The sequence below is a fragment of the Terrapene carolina genome, unplaced genomic scaffold (genome assembly GCF_002925995.2).
Source record: "Terrapene carolina triunguis isolate 2854851 unplaced genomic scaffold, T_m_triunguis-2.0 Scaffold17, whole genome shotgun sequence".
NCBI classification, from domain to species: domain Eukaryota; kingdom Metazoa; phylum Chordata; order Testudines; family Emydidae; genus Terrapene; species Terrapene triunguis.
In genome coordinates, this window is record NW_020664368.1 from 3,463,689 (window position 1) to 3,482,274 (window position 18,586).

Genomic DNA, 18,586 nt, shown 5'->3' on the forward strand with positions numbered 1-18,586 from the left:
TGTGCCGGCATCAGTCTTGGCGTCCCTGGGTGGGCTCGAGGCTGAAATTTAGCCTTGCTCGGACCCCTCTCGGAGGTCAACGGATTGCGGCAACGATCAACGCCCAGCGCGCACCGGTGACTTCATTGGGGGCCTCGGCGGAGACGTGATTTGGTCGACCCCAGAGGGTACAACGGTGCAACGCGCTCGATTAGTGGAGAAGCAGCTGCGGGCGACGGTGCAGAACCGGACCCTTGGATAAGGTAGGAACAGTCCAGTGGGGACTTTACCTGTTTTGACCTGGGGACGCCCAGTGTCTCCCTAGAGTATGGGGCAGGGACAGAGTACTGCAGGCAGGGCAAGGTGTACGCCCTTGGAATGCATTCTGGTGAACTGGAAAGTGTTTGGATCGGATCCGTTGATTAAAACTAAACTGAAAAGATTCTGTACAGTAGACTGGCCTCAATATCAGCTAGAGGACCAGGAAAGGTGGCCACCGGAGGGATCACTTAATTATAATACGATCCTTCAATTGCTTCTGTTTTGTCAGCGTACGGGTAAATGGAATGAACATATGTATGTACAGTTGTTTATGTTGTTAAGAGATAGGTCAGATCTTTTGCAAAGGTATAATTTGACTCCGACAGGTTCGGTAGTAACTACTGTTAGTCTCCAGAACCCTCCCCCGGTTGTGATGGCAGAGTCGGTGTCCCCTTCGGCTCCAACACCCCCACCATATAAAGACAGGGTGCCTCAGGTCCCAGAAATTGCCCCCTCAGTGGGATTCTATCCATTGATTACTGAGACTCAGATAGCCCGTCCTGGATCAGAAAATCACCCAGCCACTACAATGCAGGTTTACACCCATGTGCCTTTTAACCCAGTGGACCTAGCAGCCTTTAAGGCACAGGCAGGGGAATTCTCTACGAATCCAAACAAGTTTATCTCGGTCTTTGAAGGGTGTCTGGCTAGCCATAAGCCTGACTGGGATCACTGTAATGTCCTTATGCGCACCCTGCTGTCTGAGGTGGAGCGTAATCAGGTTGTGTCTAAGGCACGGGAGGAGGCACAGCTTAGACATGAGGCAAACTACTAATGCCAATCCCGATGATCAGGCAACTGAGGCAATTATAAAGGGTATCTTTACCAGCCGTGCGACCCCTGATATTAAAAGGAAACTGCAGAAAAAGGAGGATTTGATGGGCATGACAATGGCACAGATTTTGGAAACTGCAAACAGGGCTTACAGCCTTAGGGAGAGAGAAAAGAAAAAGAGGCAAGTGAAAATGATGGTTGCAGCAGTACAGGCTGGTGGCAGGGGAAGATATCAGGAAGGTGGAAGGGGCCGGGGAATGAGAGGGCGTGGGCGCCCTGGCTTACAGGAAAGGCGTCTGGGTCGCAACCAGTGTGCCATATGCTGAAAGGAGGGACATTGGAAAAATGAGTGCCCCGAAAGGGAAGGTACCCCTATGATGGCAGCGGAGGATCAAGAATAGGGGTGTCAGGGGAGACGGACTATCCTGCCCCCGGAACCCCGAGTAAACATGCGGGTGGGAGACTTGGACATAGACTTTTTAATAGACTCTGGAGCTGCAAGAACCGCTGTAAACCAACCCCTTCAGCTGCCTGTGGCAGATTCCCTCACTGTGGTGAGAGCCACAGGGAAAGGAACTAAGTGCCCAGTATATGCTCCAGCGGAATGTGCTTTGGGAAATAGAACTCTATCTCACAAACTGGTTTACCTCCCCGATTGTCCAACGCCACTATTAGGACGGGACCTGCTTTGTCGCTTAGGTGCCACCCTGCATTTCACTCAAGATGAAATAAGCCTCACCTTACCTCCAGAGAATGCCTGGATAATGACCCTTGCAATTGAGCCCTCAGCCATGCAAGCCCCAGAGTGGAGTCAGTGGGAGAAGCGGGTTCTTCCTTTGGTATGGGCAGCAGGGATCCCAGGAAAGGCAGCCCATCAAACTCCTGTTAATGTTCGGCTCTTGCCAGGAAAAGGTCCAGTGCAAATCAAGCAGTATCCGATCAAAAGGGAAGCCAGAGAGGGACTGCAGGAAACTACAGACCAGTTCCTAAAGTGCGGGGTACTTCGAGAATGCCAGTCAGCTTGGAATACTCCTATCTTGCCTGTACGAAAGCCCAATGGCACATACCGGCTGGTCCAGGAGAGCGGTTAATGAGCGGGTTAAGACTCTGCACCCCCTTGTTCCAAACCCGTATACACTGTTGGCCTCTATAGGGGGACAGTACACCCATTTTTCAGTCCTGGATTTAAAGGATGCTTTCTTCACGATTCCGGTCGACTCCCAATCTCAGGAGATTTTCTCCTTCGAGTGGGAGGACAAAAGGAGGGTTAGAAAGCAGCTTTGCTGGACAGTGCTGGCCCAGGGATTTAAAAATTCCCCCACCCTTTTCAGCCAGGCCCTGGCTAGAGACTTGAAGGAGTGGGACAACGAGGACAAAGTCCTTCTGCAATATGTGGATGACTTGTTAATTGCTGCTGTGGTTCTAACCTCTTGCCTTAAAGCCACTGTGAGCCTCCTGAACTTTGTTGGACTCCGAGGATATCGAGTAGCACAGAGTAAGGCTCAGATTGCTCCCCCAGTGGATGGAATTTGACAATGGAACACACTTCACATCCCAAGTAGTTCAGAAGATATCGGATGCCCTACAGATCCCCTGGAAGCTCCACACGCCATGGCGACCGCAGGCCAGTGGGGTAGTGGAGCGTACAAATCAGACAGTTAAGCGGCACCTCTCAAAGGCTTGCCAAGAGGCTTCCCTTAAGTGGCCTGATGCTTTGCCCCTTGTTTTGCTCCGCATTCGTGCTCTCCCAAAGGGCGGGTTAGGGCTCAGTCCCTTCGAGATTATGTTTGGAAGGGCATGGCCTATGAATGGTACACCGGTTCTGGCAGGGGAGTGGGAAACGGGGTGTGGCTTCTTATCTCAGTATATGTGCTCTCTGTCTGCTGTTCTTTGTTCTCTCCACAGGTACACTAAAGATTTGCAGCCTCTCCCGCTGGATGCCCCAATCCACTCCTTGCAGCCAGACGATTCCGTGCTCGTTCGGACCTGGAAAGACGAGCCTCTCCAAGAGAAGTGGAAGGGACCCCACACCGTCCTGCTGGTCTCCCATACAGCAGCAAAGGTTGAGAGACACAAAATCTGGATTCATCACTCTCGTCTGAAAGCGGTGCCTGCTCCTGAACGGTGGACCGTTCAGCCTGCAGAGAAGACTGCCAGCGACGATCTGGGACTTAAGCTGTTATTCAGGCGACAATAGTGTCTGCTGGGAATGCCCTGTGATCTCTTTTGACAGTCGCAGTGCACTCCCCGCGAGACCTTTGAGTATTGGTTGTGTTTATTTTCACAGGACCAGCCTAACCTGGTGGCATGGTCCCTTTTGTTTTTAATCTGCTTGCTGTTGGTAATTGTTATTTTGTGGGTATTTGGGGAATTGTGATTGTTAGGCCCTAGGGTCACCTGCCCAGTATGAGTTCAGGTCCAGGGTCTGCCACAGTGGTGCTCTTTGCCATAGGGACACTCCTCTTGTTAACTCCCGTTTCCCTCCAGGCACATGCGGGATGAAAAGGAATCCCTACTAACTTAGAAACAAACACATATGAGTCCCTGAAGGTTTGCTTTGCCCAAGAGTTTAACCTCTCTAACTGCTGGGTATGCTCCCAAATCCCGCACCAGGGTTACCCTGGAGGGTAGTTCCCCAAAATTGGTCAGATATCTGTTGGGGATGGTTCAGTAGGGGGAAAAATGCCTCGGGTACTCCCTTGTCGCAAAACTGTACCATTGAGTCCCAGTATGCGTTAAGGGATGACCCCTGGAAGCCACAGGCCAACTCAACGTATATCCTTTCCCCTATTAGGTTGCGGTCAGTGGCCTTTGGGTTGGTGTGCTATTGACAGTTCAAGTCCAGCAATCACACCTGGTTTGCTGGGAATAGCACCTGTCAGTATTATTTATCCCCTGACAGTGACGCTTCCATCCCTGTCTATGTTAACGGCAAATCCGACTCTACCGCCCGGTTCGGATCGTTTAGTGATACCCAAACAAATAGGTGGAGTAGCGGTTATAATGGCTTGGTAGGGAATGTCCACTCCTTTTATATTTGCGGTACCTCTGCCTATAAGTGGCTACCGCATCGGTGGTATGGAAGCTGCTAACTAGGATATCTTGCCTCTCCCCTTCGTGTCCTCCCTAAACTGCCCCCTGGCCGCCCCAGGCAGCATAGATCTTTGTATGCCACCCCAGAGCCCATTACAGAAGGAGACAGGTTGGGTATGATCTTCCTCCCACCCTATGGGGTGGGACGACTGGCTCAATTTTATCGTAGGCTCTCTGTGTTTCTCACCAAGTATGCCAATGAGACCTTGGCCATAGAGAAAAGCCTTAACTCAGAGCTTTACCAGCTCCGGTTGCTGTCCCTGCAAAACAGACAGGCCTTAAATTATGTTTTAGCCTCCCAGGGCGGGAGGTGTGTCCTTATTGGGAGTGAATGTTGTACTTATGTCCCGGAAAACTCACAGGACATTAACAAGCACGTCCTGTCAGCCGAACAGGCTTTCGAGCAGTGGAAAGCCCAGGAAAGGGAACCCACAGTTTTTGATTCCCTTTGGAGTTGGTTGCCCAACCTAGGAGGACTGGGAAATGGCCTTGTGTGTTTCCTCCTCACAGGTGTGGTACTGTGCCTGGTCACCCTCCTCCTGATTGCTTGTTTTAAATTGCTCCTCCGTAAGCTTTGTGCCCCCCGTTCCCCAGAAATCCCAGCATACCCTCTCATTGAGAACCCCAGCTCTATGGCACTCAATCGTATCTTGTCCACAGAATATGAGAAAACTCAGCCAAAAGCTTGAGTATTCTCAAAGGAGGGAATTGTTGATGACACTAGGCCTAGTGAACCAAAGTTCTTCAATGTTTAGCTGTAATCGACCTCAAAAGCTAGATGCATGGAATGTGTAAACAGCCAATTATCAGTTACAACCTCCCCCCGGCCCCATACCAGGTACTAAGCGATAATGATAAGGTTTGCATGTTTCTGGCTGAAAAGGTAATAAACCCAGGGTAAACAAAACCAGGTAACAGTTTAAAAAAAAGTTACTAACAAGCTAAATTTATAGCCCTAGAATGATTTAACAGCTTAAATGTATAAACATGCCTTCGGTAAAAAGGGAAGGGGAAGTAAAGGGAAAAATAAAGGGGGGGGTGGTAAAAAGGGGAAGGGGAGGGGCTTAGTTGTAAAACGTATAAAAAAAAGAAAAACTGTTTTTGCTGGTGTGCTTGATCTGAGACTTGCCTGTCTCCTTGCACCACTTTAAGATGTCAAATAAACTTTGTTTGCTTCTCCACCCCAGTATGTTTATTGGCGCAAAGCACACCGGGCAACAAACCCCGCTGTTGCTGTCCTCGGGCCTCTGTGCCGGCAACAGAGGGATTGGGGTGGGTGGGGAGGAGAGAGGAAAATCATAGAAACTGCTATAGCAAGTCAGTGGTCCATCTATTACAGTATCCTGTCTTTGACAATGGCCAGTAATGGATGCTTCAGAGAAAGGTGTATTAAACTTCATAGACAAATATTTAATAACCGACAATAAGAGAGGCTTCTTCCTAACCTATCAATTAGTCATTGGATTCTGCTTGAAGCATGGGATTTATATCGGTCCTAAAAGAGGTTTTCTTCCTATATTTTATTTAGTTTTTCTGTAACTGTCAACATTCTCATTATCTATTTAAATATCTAATCCTACTTTGAATGTAATTAGGCTCTTGGTCTCAATGTTAGCATAAAGTTTCTCATGTTAATTGTGTAAAAAAAGTTTATAATCAGTTTTACAGTTGTTGCCATTTAGTGTCATGAAATTTCCCCTTGTACTATGGAAAAGGGTAAATAGGAGCACCCAATTTACTTTCACCATACCATTTATTATTTTTATATTCCCTCTTATTTATCTCCTCTCTAAATGTAATAGTCACAATCTTTTCAACCATGTGTCACACGGAAGTCTCGTCAGGCCTTTAATCACTTCACACCTGTTTTTGAACTTCTTCTATTTCTGCTATCTCTTTTGAGACAGGTGACCAGAACTTGACACTGTATTTCAGGAGAAGGCATCATATTGATACATAATTGCATTATACTATTTTTAGTATCCTTTTTGTTTTGCTGTGTACTAAGTAAAGACTTTCATTGAACTGTCCAAGTAACAGCTACATCTTTTTTCTGAGTTAAGAGCCCAGCAACATAGATTCATAGATTCTAGGACTGGAAGGGACCTCGAGAGGTCATCAAGTCCAGTCCCCTGCCCTCATGGCAGGACCAAATACTGTCTAGACCATCCCTGACAGACATTTATCTAACCTACTCTTAAATATCTCCAGAGATGGACATTCCACAACCTCCCTAGGCAATCTATTCCAGTGTTTAACCACCCTGACAGTTAGGAACTTTTTCCTAATGTCCAACCTAGACCTCCCTTGCTGCAGTTTAAACCCATTGCTTCTTGTTCTATCCTTAGAGGCTAAGGTGAACAAGTTTTCTCCCTCCTCCTTATGACACCCTTTTAAATACCTAAAAACTGCTATCATGTCCCCTCTCAGTCTTCTCTTTTCCAAACTAAACAAACCCAATTCTTTCAGCCTTCCTTCAAAGGTCATGTTCTCAAGACCTTTAATCATTCTTGTTGCTCTTCTCTGGACCCTTTCCAATTTCTCCACATCTTTCTTGAAATGCGGTGCCCAGAGTAGTTCTCTTTATTCCATCCAATGTTTATTATTTTGTATGTGTCAAAATTAAATTTCACCTGCCATTGTGCTGGATACTGGCCTAACTTTCTTAGGTCCCTCAAATTCCTCAGTTTTATTTATTCTTGAATAAGCAAAATATTTTTTCATCTGTAAAATTGCCACTTTACTGTTCACTTTTCCAGATAACTGATAAACACCACCAGTCCTAATGTGGAATGTTACAATTTTTCAGAAGTTGTGAATGGAGGTTCAGAAGTATCCAGGTTAACTGTATCTTGAAAAAAATCTGATAAACAGCTCATGGTATAATTTTTTTAGTTTGCTGGATAAAAATGGGTACAGATTTCTTAAATAAATATTAAAGAGTCATTCAGTTGAACTGGTTTAGGCACACTATGGAAGTATATTATTGAAATCTTCCATATACTAATCAAGGACTCAACTGTTATTTCAGTATTTTTAGTGTAAACTGAAGTTTCTACTGTAGAGAAATCCACTAAAAATCTAAGTTGATAATTCTATATTCTTCCACATGACCCAAGATGAATCTAAATCTATACATAAAAATACTGTGTCATTAAATGACAGATCATGAGGTCCAGTAAAATGAACAGTAACTCCAAGTACCTCTAATGACTCAATGAGTAGCCTGGAGTAAATCGTTTAGCCTTCCCTTTGTGTCCCCATCTGTACCCACTTATCTCAGCTGGATATTTTAAAGAATAATCAGTTTCTACACTGCTTTGAAACTGTAATGTGCTAAGTATTACTGATATCAAAAGCACAAATCTTGAATTAAGCTCACAGATTTCTTGTTGCTGTTAAAAGGCAATTTACTAGCACTCTCAAGGGGACAAAGAGATTTATGTTATATGAGACTAGTACCACCAAACTATTTTTTCCTCTCATTGCTTGAAAATAAGTTATACATGCAGCATAGTAGAAACTGTATGAATAAAGGGTCATTAACTTTCAACAGCATGCTTACTTAAGGTTTACATTTTGAAAAGTGTACTGTTAAGGAATTTGTAAAATATAGGCTTTAGATGTAGCTACATTTAAAGTATTCCCTTAACAGCCAAGTAACAAATTAATGTCAAAGATGTATGAAGCTGTAATGGAACAGAAGAGAAAAGCAGCTGACCCACAAACACTTCTTTCTTTTTTAGTGCATCAGCTCTCCTGGGTTAATCATTGATATATCCTATTGTGCTGATCTCAGTATTTTTATTCTTACTATTTAGTTCAATGTACAATAACAAAGCTTTTTGAATTCAGAGAACAGCAAGGAAAGTGTTGCTGAATCAGCAAAGGCTGGATTTTTTTTTTTTTTTTTTTTTTTTTTTTTTAAAGAAATGCAGAGCAGAAGAGAGATTAGAAAGGCTGCTTCAGAGATGACAGAACACACTGCTAGGTAATAAATAAAGGATGAAAAAGTGTTTACCCCCCAAATAAATGTTATTTCCATTATATCAATTCAAACAACTTCATATATTGCAAGTGTACAGAGGCCAACTCATGACCCTTTAAAGATGTATTATTCAACAGCTTTTATTCTATAACACAACAAAAAGATGCAATGATTTAATTCCTCTCTCCACAAATTCTCAATCTACTGTGTTGCATTAACAGCAGTAACGAATCACAGAAACAAAGGGCTGGAAGGGAGCTCAAGAGGTCATCTAGTGAAGTTCATCTCACTGCGCTGAGGCAGAGACAACTATACCTAGACCAGATGTGAGAGACACAGGCGCCGACTTACTGAGTTGCCGGGGGTTGCCCAGCCCTCACTCCACCCCTTGCTCCAAGCCTCTACCAAGCCCCAGCATAGCTCGGACAAGAAAACTGGGTGGGCGGGCAAGGGTGGGGGGGTGGTAGCAGGGAAGGGGCACCTATTTCCCCCCACCCCCTCCAGCTGGCCCTTAGCACTCAGCAGGCACCCGAAGATGAGACTGCCAGGGGCACACAGACTGTGGGGTGCGCCCATAGGGTAGGGGGGAGGGGCCCACCAGGGCTTGAGCTCCATCCACCTGCCCCTCCCAACCCTGGCTCGGTGTCCGTCTGCCCGACCAGCCACTTCCCTTTCCTGCCGGCGCCGTGCGCTGCTGCCCCAGTCTCCGGCCTCAGCGCTAGCCCTGCCCAAACCCACCCCAACAAGGCACACTCCAGGCGCGGGGGCCAGAGACTGAGGCAGCAGTGTGCAGCACCAGCAGGAGAGGGACGCAGCCAGGCCAACAGACACCAAGCCAGGGTCGGGAGTTCCAGCCTGTGGATTCAAGGGGCTTCGGCCTCGATTAGGGTGGGCCTTGTTGGATGCTAAATAGGTAGCCCATGGCCCGCCCAGGTCTACCTGTGGCTACACCCCCCACCTCTTTATGCCCCTCCCCACTTCTTCCTGTCCTCGCTCCTCCATCTCCCCCCATCCCCTCCTACACACCGCAGAACAGCTGATCCATGGTGGGCGGGAGGCACTGGGAGGCACTAATTGGTGGGCCTCCAGCAGGCAGGAGGCCCTGGGCAGGGAAGGGGCAGGCACTGACCCACAGGGCTCCTAGTGAGTGCTGAGCACCCACTGTTTTTTTTCCCCGTGGGTGGTCCAGCCCTGGAGCACCCACCGCATCGGCACTTATGGTGACAGATGTTTCTCAAACATGTTCTTCTAAATCTCCATTGACAGGAATTCCACATCCTCCGTTGGTAACCTATTCCAGTACTTAACTATCCTTGTAATTAGAAAGTTTTTCCTAATATCTAACCTAAATGTCCCTTGATGCATATTAAGCCAGATTGCTTCTTGTCCTCCCCTCAGTGGACATGGAGAACAACTGAAGAAATATCTATAAATGTAAAATTTCTGTAATCCATAATTCTGTGATGCTCCATTCAGTGAGAGGATTAGAGGAAAGAAAAAGTAAAAAAATCGACTATATCGAATTTCCAGCCACATGTAAAGTTTTATTGCAGGACTATTGTGTAGGAATAACAATGGCCCTGTACTAACAGAACCACCTGATACTAATGTAAAACCAGTCTCTACATTAATTTTTTAGGACATATCAGTTTACACAGAAGAGTCAAAGCATGGAGCTTTGAATCCTATGAGTAGGGCACTATGAAATTCACATTAGTAAGAACATGGACGGAATCATGGAATCAAAATATTAACGTGGCATCCTGCTCTCCCCAGCACTAGGACCACGCAGAGCTATGTGCAGCCACACTTAAAGAGAGTCAAGCTGCTCTGGATTGGGAGCCTCAGAAGCCTCCTGATCTGCTGCACAGAGCCGGGGGGCAGAGGGCTAATGTTTGGGTGTCCCCGTCCCTCCCGCCGGTGAACCTGGTCTACACTGAGCAGGGGTGGGTGCCTGTCTTTGCACCAGCCTTTGGCTCAGGAGTGGCTGGTGCCTACTACTATCTGAACAAGTGTTCAGGCTGGTGAGTGCTCTGCTTAAAGAGACAGCATGCTAACACACAAAGTCACCCGACACACACTCTCTCTCTCTCTCACACACACTCCCCGGACATACATACGTCCCCCAACATACACTACCACTCACATATTCCCCCAACACACACACCGTCTCTCTCACACACTACCCCTACACACACACACACACTCACAGACTTCCCCTCTCCCTCCCTCACTTCTGTGGACTTCTTGTGTTACTGTTTTTCAGGCCTTTAAGTAGCTAAAGTCTATCGCAAAGGACAGGGAAAGAGAAAGCACTTATCTAGCCCATCAGAACTGATAAGATTTGGCTATTGATACTGGCTTAGGACCCAGTTCAGCAAGGTACTTAAGCATGTGCTTAACTTTAAAATATGTAAGTAGTCCCTTTGAAATCAAAGTTGACTTAGGCATGTCCCTTAGTTTGATTTTTAATTAACTGTAAAAGAAATAAACTTGAAATCTAATCAGTTTCAAAAAGTGAAAGAGAAGTAGTTTCAGGTACCCCATCTGGCAAGGCCCATGCCAATTTCTGTAATTCTACAACCACATTTTCCTATTTTTAGAAACATCTCTCTCACACATTTGGGTGCGTCTTTCATGCTGAAACAGGGGAAGCTGACCAACATATTCTGTTAATACCTCTTTTAGAGAGCAGTATCAGTCAAACTCTTTGAAAAATGAATAACTAGCTCAATCCTCAAGAAGTCATCACTCAACCCTGGAGACCTCATCCTGTCTCCAAAATCCCATTCCTAGACAAAATAATTCAGAAAGTAGTAACCATCAAGCTCCTACATAATGTGATGGCCAGCATCCTGGATGCTTCAGTCAGATTCAAGCTAGGGCACAGAGACAGTCCTAGTGGCCCTAAAAGATGGACATGGTACGTACACAGGCACAATGCCCATGTTCATATTGCTGGGTTTCTCTGCTACACACCAGACCACAAGATGCTAACCTGCCTAACTGGCATAACAGAGTAGATGGTACAGCACTACAGTCACTTGAATCATTCCTCTCCAACAGACCTCAGAATAGTGATGTCTAATTACACTGGTCTACAATTTTTGAGAAGTCGTCTGCTTTAAAGATAAAATGTGCTATTTATTATGTATTTTGATGTGCTGAATTCAAATATGACAATTAAAACAACTGATTGGCTACTGTTTCTAAGATATTTAAGTTTTTACATTTTATGTCTATGTATATTGTGTAGATAGTAGAGTTTTAATCATAAATTGTAAACCTAAGTCTTTTCATGTGTTTATGGTTGCTTTACATGATAATATTTCACCTGTCCTGTTTATGTAACACTTTAAAAATCAGCAAAAGGGTTATATAAATAAAATTTATTATGAAACAAAAGGCAAAAAACTATTCTGTACATAGTTTAGTCCTATTCAGTGTCTACTCGGCGCTTCTTGGCTTGTCTCTTGTATTCATTAAATGGAGCATCTCTTGTCACTGTCCAGCAATAGTCTGCAAGCACTGATGGGCTCCATTTGCCCTGATAGTGTTTCTCCATTGTTGCAATGTCCTGGTGAAATCGCTCGCCGTGCTCGTTGCTCACTGCTCCGCAGTTCGGTGGAAAAAAATCTAGATGAGAGTGCAAAAAATGTATCTTTAGCGACATGTTGCAACCAAGGCTTTTGTATGCCTTGAGGAGGTTTTCCACCAACAACTTGTAGTTGTCTGCCTTGTTGTTACCAAGAAAATTTATTGCCACTAACTGGAAGGCTTTCCATGCTGTCTTTTCCTTGCCACGCAGTGCATGGTCAAATGCATCATCTCGAAGAAGTTCACGAATCTGAGGACCAACAAAGACACCTTCCTTTATCTTAGCTTCACTTAACCTTGGAAATTTTCCACGGAGGTACTTGAAAGCTGCTTGTGTTTTGTCAATGGCCTTGACAAAGTTCTTCATCAGACCCAGCTTGATGTGTAAGGGTGGGAACAAAATCTTCCTTGATTTAACCAGTGGTGGATGCTGAACACTTTTCCTCCCAGGCTCCAATGACTGTCGGAGTGGCCAATCTTTCTTGATGTAGTGGGAATCTCTTGCACGACTATCCCATTCGCAGAGAAAACAGCAGTACTTTGTGTCTCCAGTCTGCAGACCAAGCAAGAGAGCAACAACCTTCAAATCACCACAAAGCTGCCACTGATGTTGGTCATAGTTTATGCACCTCAAAAGTTGTTTCGTGTTGTCATAGGTTTCCTTCATATGGACTGCATGACCAACTGGAATTGATGGCAAAACATTGCCATTATGCAGTAAAACAGCTTTAAGACTCATCTTCGACGAATCAATGAACAGTCTCCACTCATCTGGATCGTGAACGATGTTGAGGGCTGCCATCACACCATCGATGTTGTTGCAGGCTACAAGATCACCTTCCATGAAGAAGAATGGGACAAGATCCTTTTGACGGTCACGGAACATGGAAACCCTAACATCACCTGCCAGGAGATTCCACTGCTGTAGTCTGGAGCCCAACAGCTCTGCCTTACTCTTGGGTAGTTCCAAATCCCTGACAAGGTCATTCAGGTCACCTTGTGTTATGAGGTGTGGTTCAGAGGAGGAGGATGGGAGAAAATGTGGGTCCTGTGACATTGATGGTTCAGGACCAGAAGTTTCATCCTCTTCCTCGTCTGACTCAAGTGAGAATGATTCTGGTGCATCAGGAACCGGCAGTCCTTCTCCGTGGGGTACTGGGCGTATAGTTGATGAAATGTTTGGATAATGCACAGTCCACTTTTTCTTCTTTGACACACCTTTCCCAACTGGAGGCACCATGCAGAAGTCACAATTGCTGGTATGATCTGTTGGCTCTCTCCAAATCATTGGTACTGCAAAAGGCATAGATTTCCTTTTCCTGTTCAACCACTGGCGAAGATTTGTTGCACAAGTGTTGCAGCATATGTGTGGGGCCAACCTCTTGTCCTGATCTCCAATTTTGCAGCCAAAATAAAGGTGATAGGCTTTCTTAACCATAGTGGTTATACTGCGCTTTTGTGATGCAAAAGCCACTTCACCACAAACATAGCAGAAGTTATCTGCACTGTTCACACAAGTACGAGGCATCTCTGATCACTTTGGCTAAACAGAAACGTGTCCCTTTGCAAAATCAAACACTGACAAATAAGACAGCATGACACTGTATGATTTCTAGAGCTGATATAGGGCAATTTGTTCAGCAGAGTGATGTAAGCTTCGTTATGATTGCATCACCCATGACTTCTAGGAATAACATGATGCAATTCATATCATGTATGACGCAATACCAGCTTCAGATTGCATCATTCATTGTTTTGCTTAAAAAGCAAGTACTGTCCAAACCCAGTCATAGATTTATTCATAGATCCAGTCAAAGATGTATTTTAGTCATTTCTGGTTTAAATTGAGATCCCTTCCCTTTATAACTCACTTATCCTCCGCCATTCCCAAGTCAAGGGTCGTATATACTGACCCAATAGCATATCTTGAAAACTAGAGCCAATCAACAATTTTAAGCATCATTTTCGTTCTCAGTGACCCAGAATTAGTAAAGTTTGACTACATTTATTTCAGAAGCATTTTGGCTGTAGAGCAGTGTTACTCCTTCTCTCCATAGGTCCTCACCTGCTGAATCCCAGAGAGATTCAGATCACCCCTGTCTGCTTTTCAATATATTCAAAACCACTGGGAGAAATAGTGACATACTGTCGGCTCAGCTGCCAATAATATGCTGATGACTAGAGCCCTACCAAATTCATGGCTGTGAAAAATGCCTCATGAACCATGAATCTGATTTTCTCCATGAAATCTGGTGTTCAGTCAGGGGCTCCTACCCTGTGCAGGGCTCCAGCTGTTAGTCCCAGCTGGGGATGAGGTGGGACAAGACTTTCTCTTCCCTGGCAGGGGCTGCTCTCAGGACGGGTCAGACATACCTCCAGGAACCTCCCCTGGCTGCAGCAGTCAACCCCCCACATGGTGAGGCTGCATCTCCAGCTGTCTCCCCTCCAAACACTGGGGCGGGAGACTGTCAGGAAAATCAGACATATGGTAACCCAGCCCCCAGATCTGATGACCCACACTTCTGTGCTGGTGGCACTGGCTTTAGAGCTAGCTGCCCAGCTCTGAAGGCAGGAGGGCAGAAGTAAGGGTGGCAATCCCACTACACCCCTACAATAACCTTGTGACCCAGCCTACCCCCGACCCTGACCACCTTTTGGGTTTGGACTCCCAGGGTTACAACACTGTGAAATTTCAGATGTAAACAGAAAATGACTAATTTTAAAATCCCCTGGCCGTGAAATTGATCAAAATGGACTGTGAATTTGGGCCCTATTGATGACACTCAGCTACAAGATTTTTCACCACTGATGCAACCATCCTCACTAAGATATCACAAAGCCTACAGAACATCAGCTCTTGGATTAAGTGTAGTTGATTCAAACCAATGCCAAGCAAGACTGAAAACGATGAAACTTTTTGAAGAACTAGCTGAGATACAGTTGACACCATCCATTGAAGGCATGCAACCCCTATTCATTGAATCACTGCAAAGCCACCTTCTAAAATCTGACTTCTCACTAAGCTTGGATGATCAGGTAGCATCAGTGAATAAAAATGCCTTCTTTCACCTCCAGCACTCTAGGAAACTTCCACCCTTCCTTTCCAACAAGGACCTGGCCACAGTGATCCATTCATTTTTCAGCTCTAGGCTGGAATACTGCCATTCACTGGAGCAAAATGCAGTGATACTGGAACAATTTTTATAGTGTGGATACTGAAGACTGAAACCATGTATTTTGGTTATTACTATTTCAAGACAGGAGCTACAGCAGCACCCCCAGCACTCCTAGTTTCAGCACCTATGGCTGAATGTGAAGACAATGGATTGGCTTCAAATAGTACAAAACATGGCTGCCCGCTTTCTCCAGGTTCTAGATCACCATGAGCACGTAAGGCCTGAATTCAAATCCCTACACTCGCACCTACTCAGTTTCAGATGCCACTTTAAGGCTCTGATGCTAATCGTCAAAGCAATTAATGCATCAGTCCCAGCTACATTAACTGAATTTCTATCTATGAACCACTCTGACAGCAGTGCAAGGACAATGCAGATCACAAAACCCAGGATGAATCACATGAGAGCTGGGAACAAAGGGATCCTCAGCTGAGGGGAACCGTCTATGCCAGGGGTCAGCAACCTCTGGCACGCGGCTTGGGCCAGGCCAGTTTGTTTACCTGCCGCGTCGGCAGGTTTGGCCGATCGCGGCTCCCACTGGTCGCGGTTCGCTGTCTCAGGCCAATGGGGGCTGTGGGAAGCGGCGCGGGCGAGGGATGTGCTGGCCGCGGCTTCCCGCCGCCCCCATTGGCCTGGGACGGCGAACCGTGGCCAGTGGGAGCCGCGATCGGCCGAACCTGCTGACGCGGCAGGTAAACAAACTGGTCCGGCCCACCAGGATGCTTACCCTGGCGAGCTGTGTACCAGAGGTTGCCGACCTCTGGCATAGACTCTATGGAATGAACTTCTAAAGGGGATTAGGTGAATCCTGAGTCTGACCCTCTCTAGAAAATACTGCAAAACTTGCCTCTTTGTTTTACCATAGCAAGAAAGACATTAACATCATCCTCCCCCCCCCCCCCAAAAAAAACCCACACACAATGAAACAACCAACACAAGCACAACACACAATACCTGAAGTGGAGTTTGGTCTCCCCTCTCCAGAAAGGGGGGAAGAACCAGAGACTACCAAGTCCACTAGGAGTTTTACTATTGCTATTCACTTTACGTGGAAGGCACTCAGCTACTACAATGATGGATGGCAGTGTTATAAAACCCTAAGAGAGACTACACAGAAAACAGTGAACCTAACTATACATGAAGTGCTGTCAAAAGCACACAAAATGAATCTACTGAAGAAATGAAGAGGTTGGGGGTGGGGGGAGCTCTAAAATTATAGTAATCTTAACTTGTAACAACAGTGGATGAAAAATTCATACAGAAGTGATTTTTAAAAAATTGATAGTGTCCCTTCAGAGTAGAAAAATTCTTTGCGCTACAGCAACACAAATAATGACACGAGCAAAACATATCACAGGGCATATTTTAAGTGGTGAAAGTTTCCCCATTGCACTAGAAGCATGTTTACTTTCAGTAATGACAACTGTGGCCAATGTTTTAATAACTGATCCATGTAGTTGCTTCAATTTTATTTTTCACTGTTCCATGAACTGATCACCAAAACGCACATAAACAGACACAAGATAAGGGTACAAAATCTTTTCACTAGACTGTATTACCTAAAATTCAGCAGGCATTTTACCGCCATTTACTCCCCAATTTACCCAGTGCTTCATGGGCTCTCTGTCTGATGAGAATTAAATTTCCTAAGTGTAACTCTCAGAGCTCAGAAAATAATTTAAATTTAGAATTAAAGTAATAAAACTAAAACATCAGATGAGAATTTTACAGATAATGCCTTTTATGGTATGCAAATAAAATAATCCTAGGCCATGTCTCTACTAGGGGGAAACTCCTGTGTACACAGGCCCCATACTGTTGAAACAAGCTTTTTTTCCTAGATTCCAAGGCCAGAAGGGACCATCGTGATCATCTAGTCTGATCTCCTGTATAACACAGGCCATAGAACTTCCCCTAAATAATTTCTACAGCAGATCTTTTACACAAATATCCGATCTTGATTTAAAAATTGTCAGTGATGGAGAATCCACCATGATGCTTGATAAACTGGTCCAATGGTTAATTATCACTCACTGTTAAAAAAAATTACCCCTTATTTCTAATCTGAAGTTGTTTTGCTTCAACTTCCTGCTGTTGGATCGTGTTACTTTCTGCTAGACTGAACAGCTATTATTAAATATTTGTAGATACTCACAGACTATAATCAAGTCAAGTCACCCCTTTTAAGCACCAGGTCAGCACTGAGGTCTTAATCAACATGGAGCTTAAAATCTTGGCGGTAGCAGACAGCTAGGGCAGGGCTCCCAATTTGGCTCCCACCGGTGGAGCTGTAGCGTGTTAGCAGTGGTGGCACAGAACACGTGCTAGAGTGACACTACTCACTAACCCATTTACCCTCTCAGGTGTATTTTCCTTCCCACCCCCTGACGCCGGCGTTCCCCGCCACGCACGAGCGTGATTTCCCGCAGTGCCCAGCGCCGGGCACCGGGAACCAGGCAGGCTCCTTTGCCCCCCGGAATTTTCCAGCCAGCGCCAAGGATTTATCCCTAACGGCTGCGGCGCGCGTGACTTCGCGCGGCGAGTCCCACTCGGGCGGCGGAGCATGGAAGGGCCGGACTGAGGGCGCGGGGTGGGGGCGCGGAGCGGTAACCGCCAGCCTAGTGGCTGGGGGAGGGGAAGGAGCGCGACAGACGCGGGCTCCCTGCCCCACACTTACCAGCCCCCTGTCCATGTCGGGCTCGCCCTGCCGGCCGCCGCCGAGGACCCTTGCGTACTCAACGTAGCGCAGGGTCTCCGAGGGGGCCCCGGCACCTTCCATGACAGGCCGAAAGAATGAGGGCGCCGTACGGGGCCCCGCTAGGGACAAGCGAGCTCCGAGGGCGGAGAGCACTAAACAAGTGCGATTCGCGCCGTGCCAGCTCCTCCCCCACTCGCCCTTCCTGTGAGGGGCGGGGCCAAGTGCGAGCGTCAGCCGCCTGTGCAAGCACCTCCCCGCCTGAGTCAGAGGGGTGGAGTGTGCGCGTGAGGCAGCCAGGCGGGGCTGGGGTGCCCGAAAGGGTTAAACTTAGTCCAGTCCCTGGGGGCAGGAGGGCATCCAAAGGGGGCATTCATAGGACACACTCTGACCCTGTCACTGGGCTGGGGTGGGGACAGAAGGAGGCTGCTAGTGTAGTCAGGGCCTGTGAACACAGCCCCCGGAGCATTTAGTGCCTTCCAGAGTCAGCTATTGCCCGCTTCCAAGCTGGTTGGCCCCACAGAGTCTCCCTGCCCCCCCAATCTTAAAATGTGCCTTTCACATCGTTATGTTTTAAAAAATGTAAAATAATACACATGGCTCATCGTGAAGTGTTCTCACCACTAAGACTCCCATGCCCACATGATAAATTACATCACCTTTCTACCTGTCCACCCCTCAATCCCCAAAAGAAGGGATAGGCCCAGAGGTGAAAGTAAGCCGGTACAAGAGCCAGTACGCTGTGCCGGATTCCTGGGCCCCTTAAAGCGGCGCCCAAGCCCCGCTGCCGGAGCCCCGGGGTAGCAGTGCCAGGGCTCGGGCAGGGATTTAAAGGGCCCAGGGCTCCAGCACCTGTGGGGAGCCCAGGCCCTTTAAAGTGCCACCCGAGCCCCACTGCCGGAGCCTTGGGGTAGCAGTGGCAGGGCTCCCATGGTGATTTAAAGGGCCCTGAGCTCCGCTCTG

At 46.6% G+C, this 18,586-nt stretch overlaps 1 protein-coding gene across 1 annotated transcript in view; it reads right to left on the reverse strand.

Moving 5' to 3' along the window:
- Window positions 1-17,754, reverse strand: part of LOC112103169 (dnaJ homolog subfamily C member 15) — a 53,819-nt gene extending 36,065 nt beyond the window's left edge. The window contains exon 1 of the mRNA XM_026647346.2: window positions 17,606-17,754. Coding sequence (XP_026503131.1) covers window positions 17,606-17,707 — 102 coding nt within the window. The 5' untranslated portion in view covers window positions 17,708-17,754. The remainder of the gene's footprint in view (window positions 1-17,605) is intronic.
- Window positions 17,755-18,586: the final 832 nt, after the last annotated feature.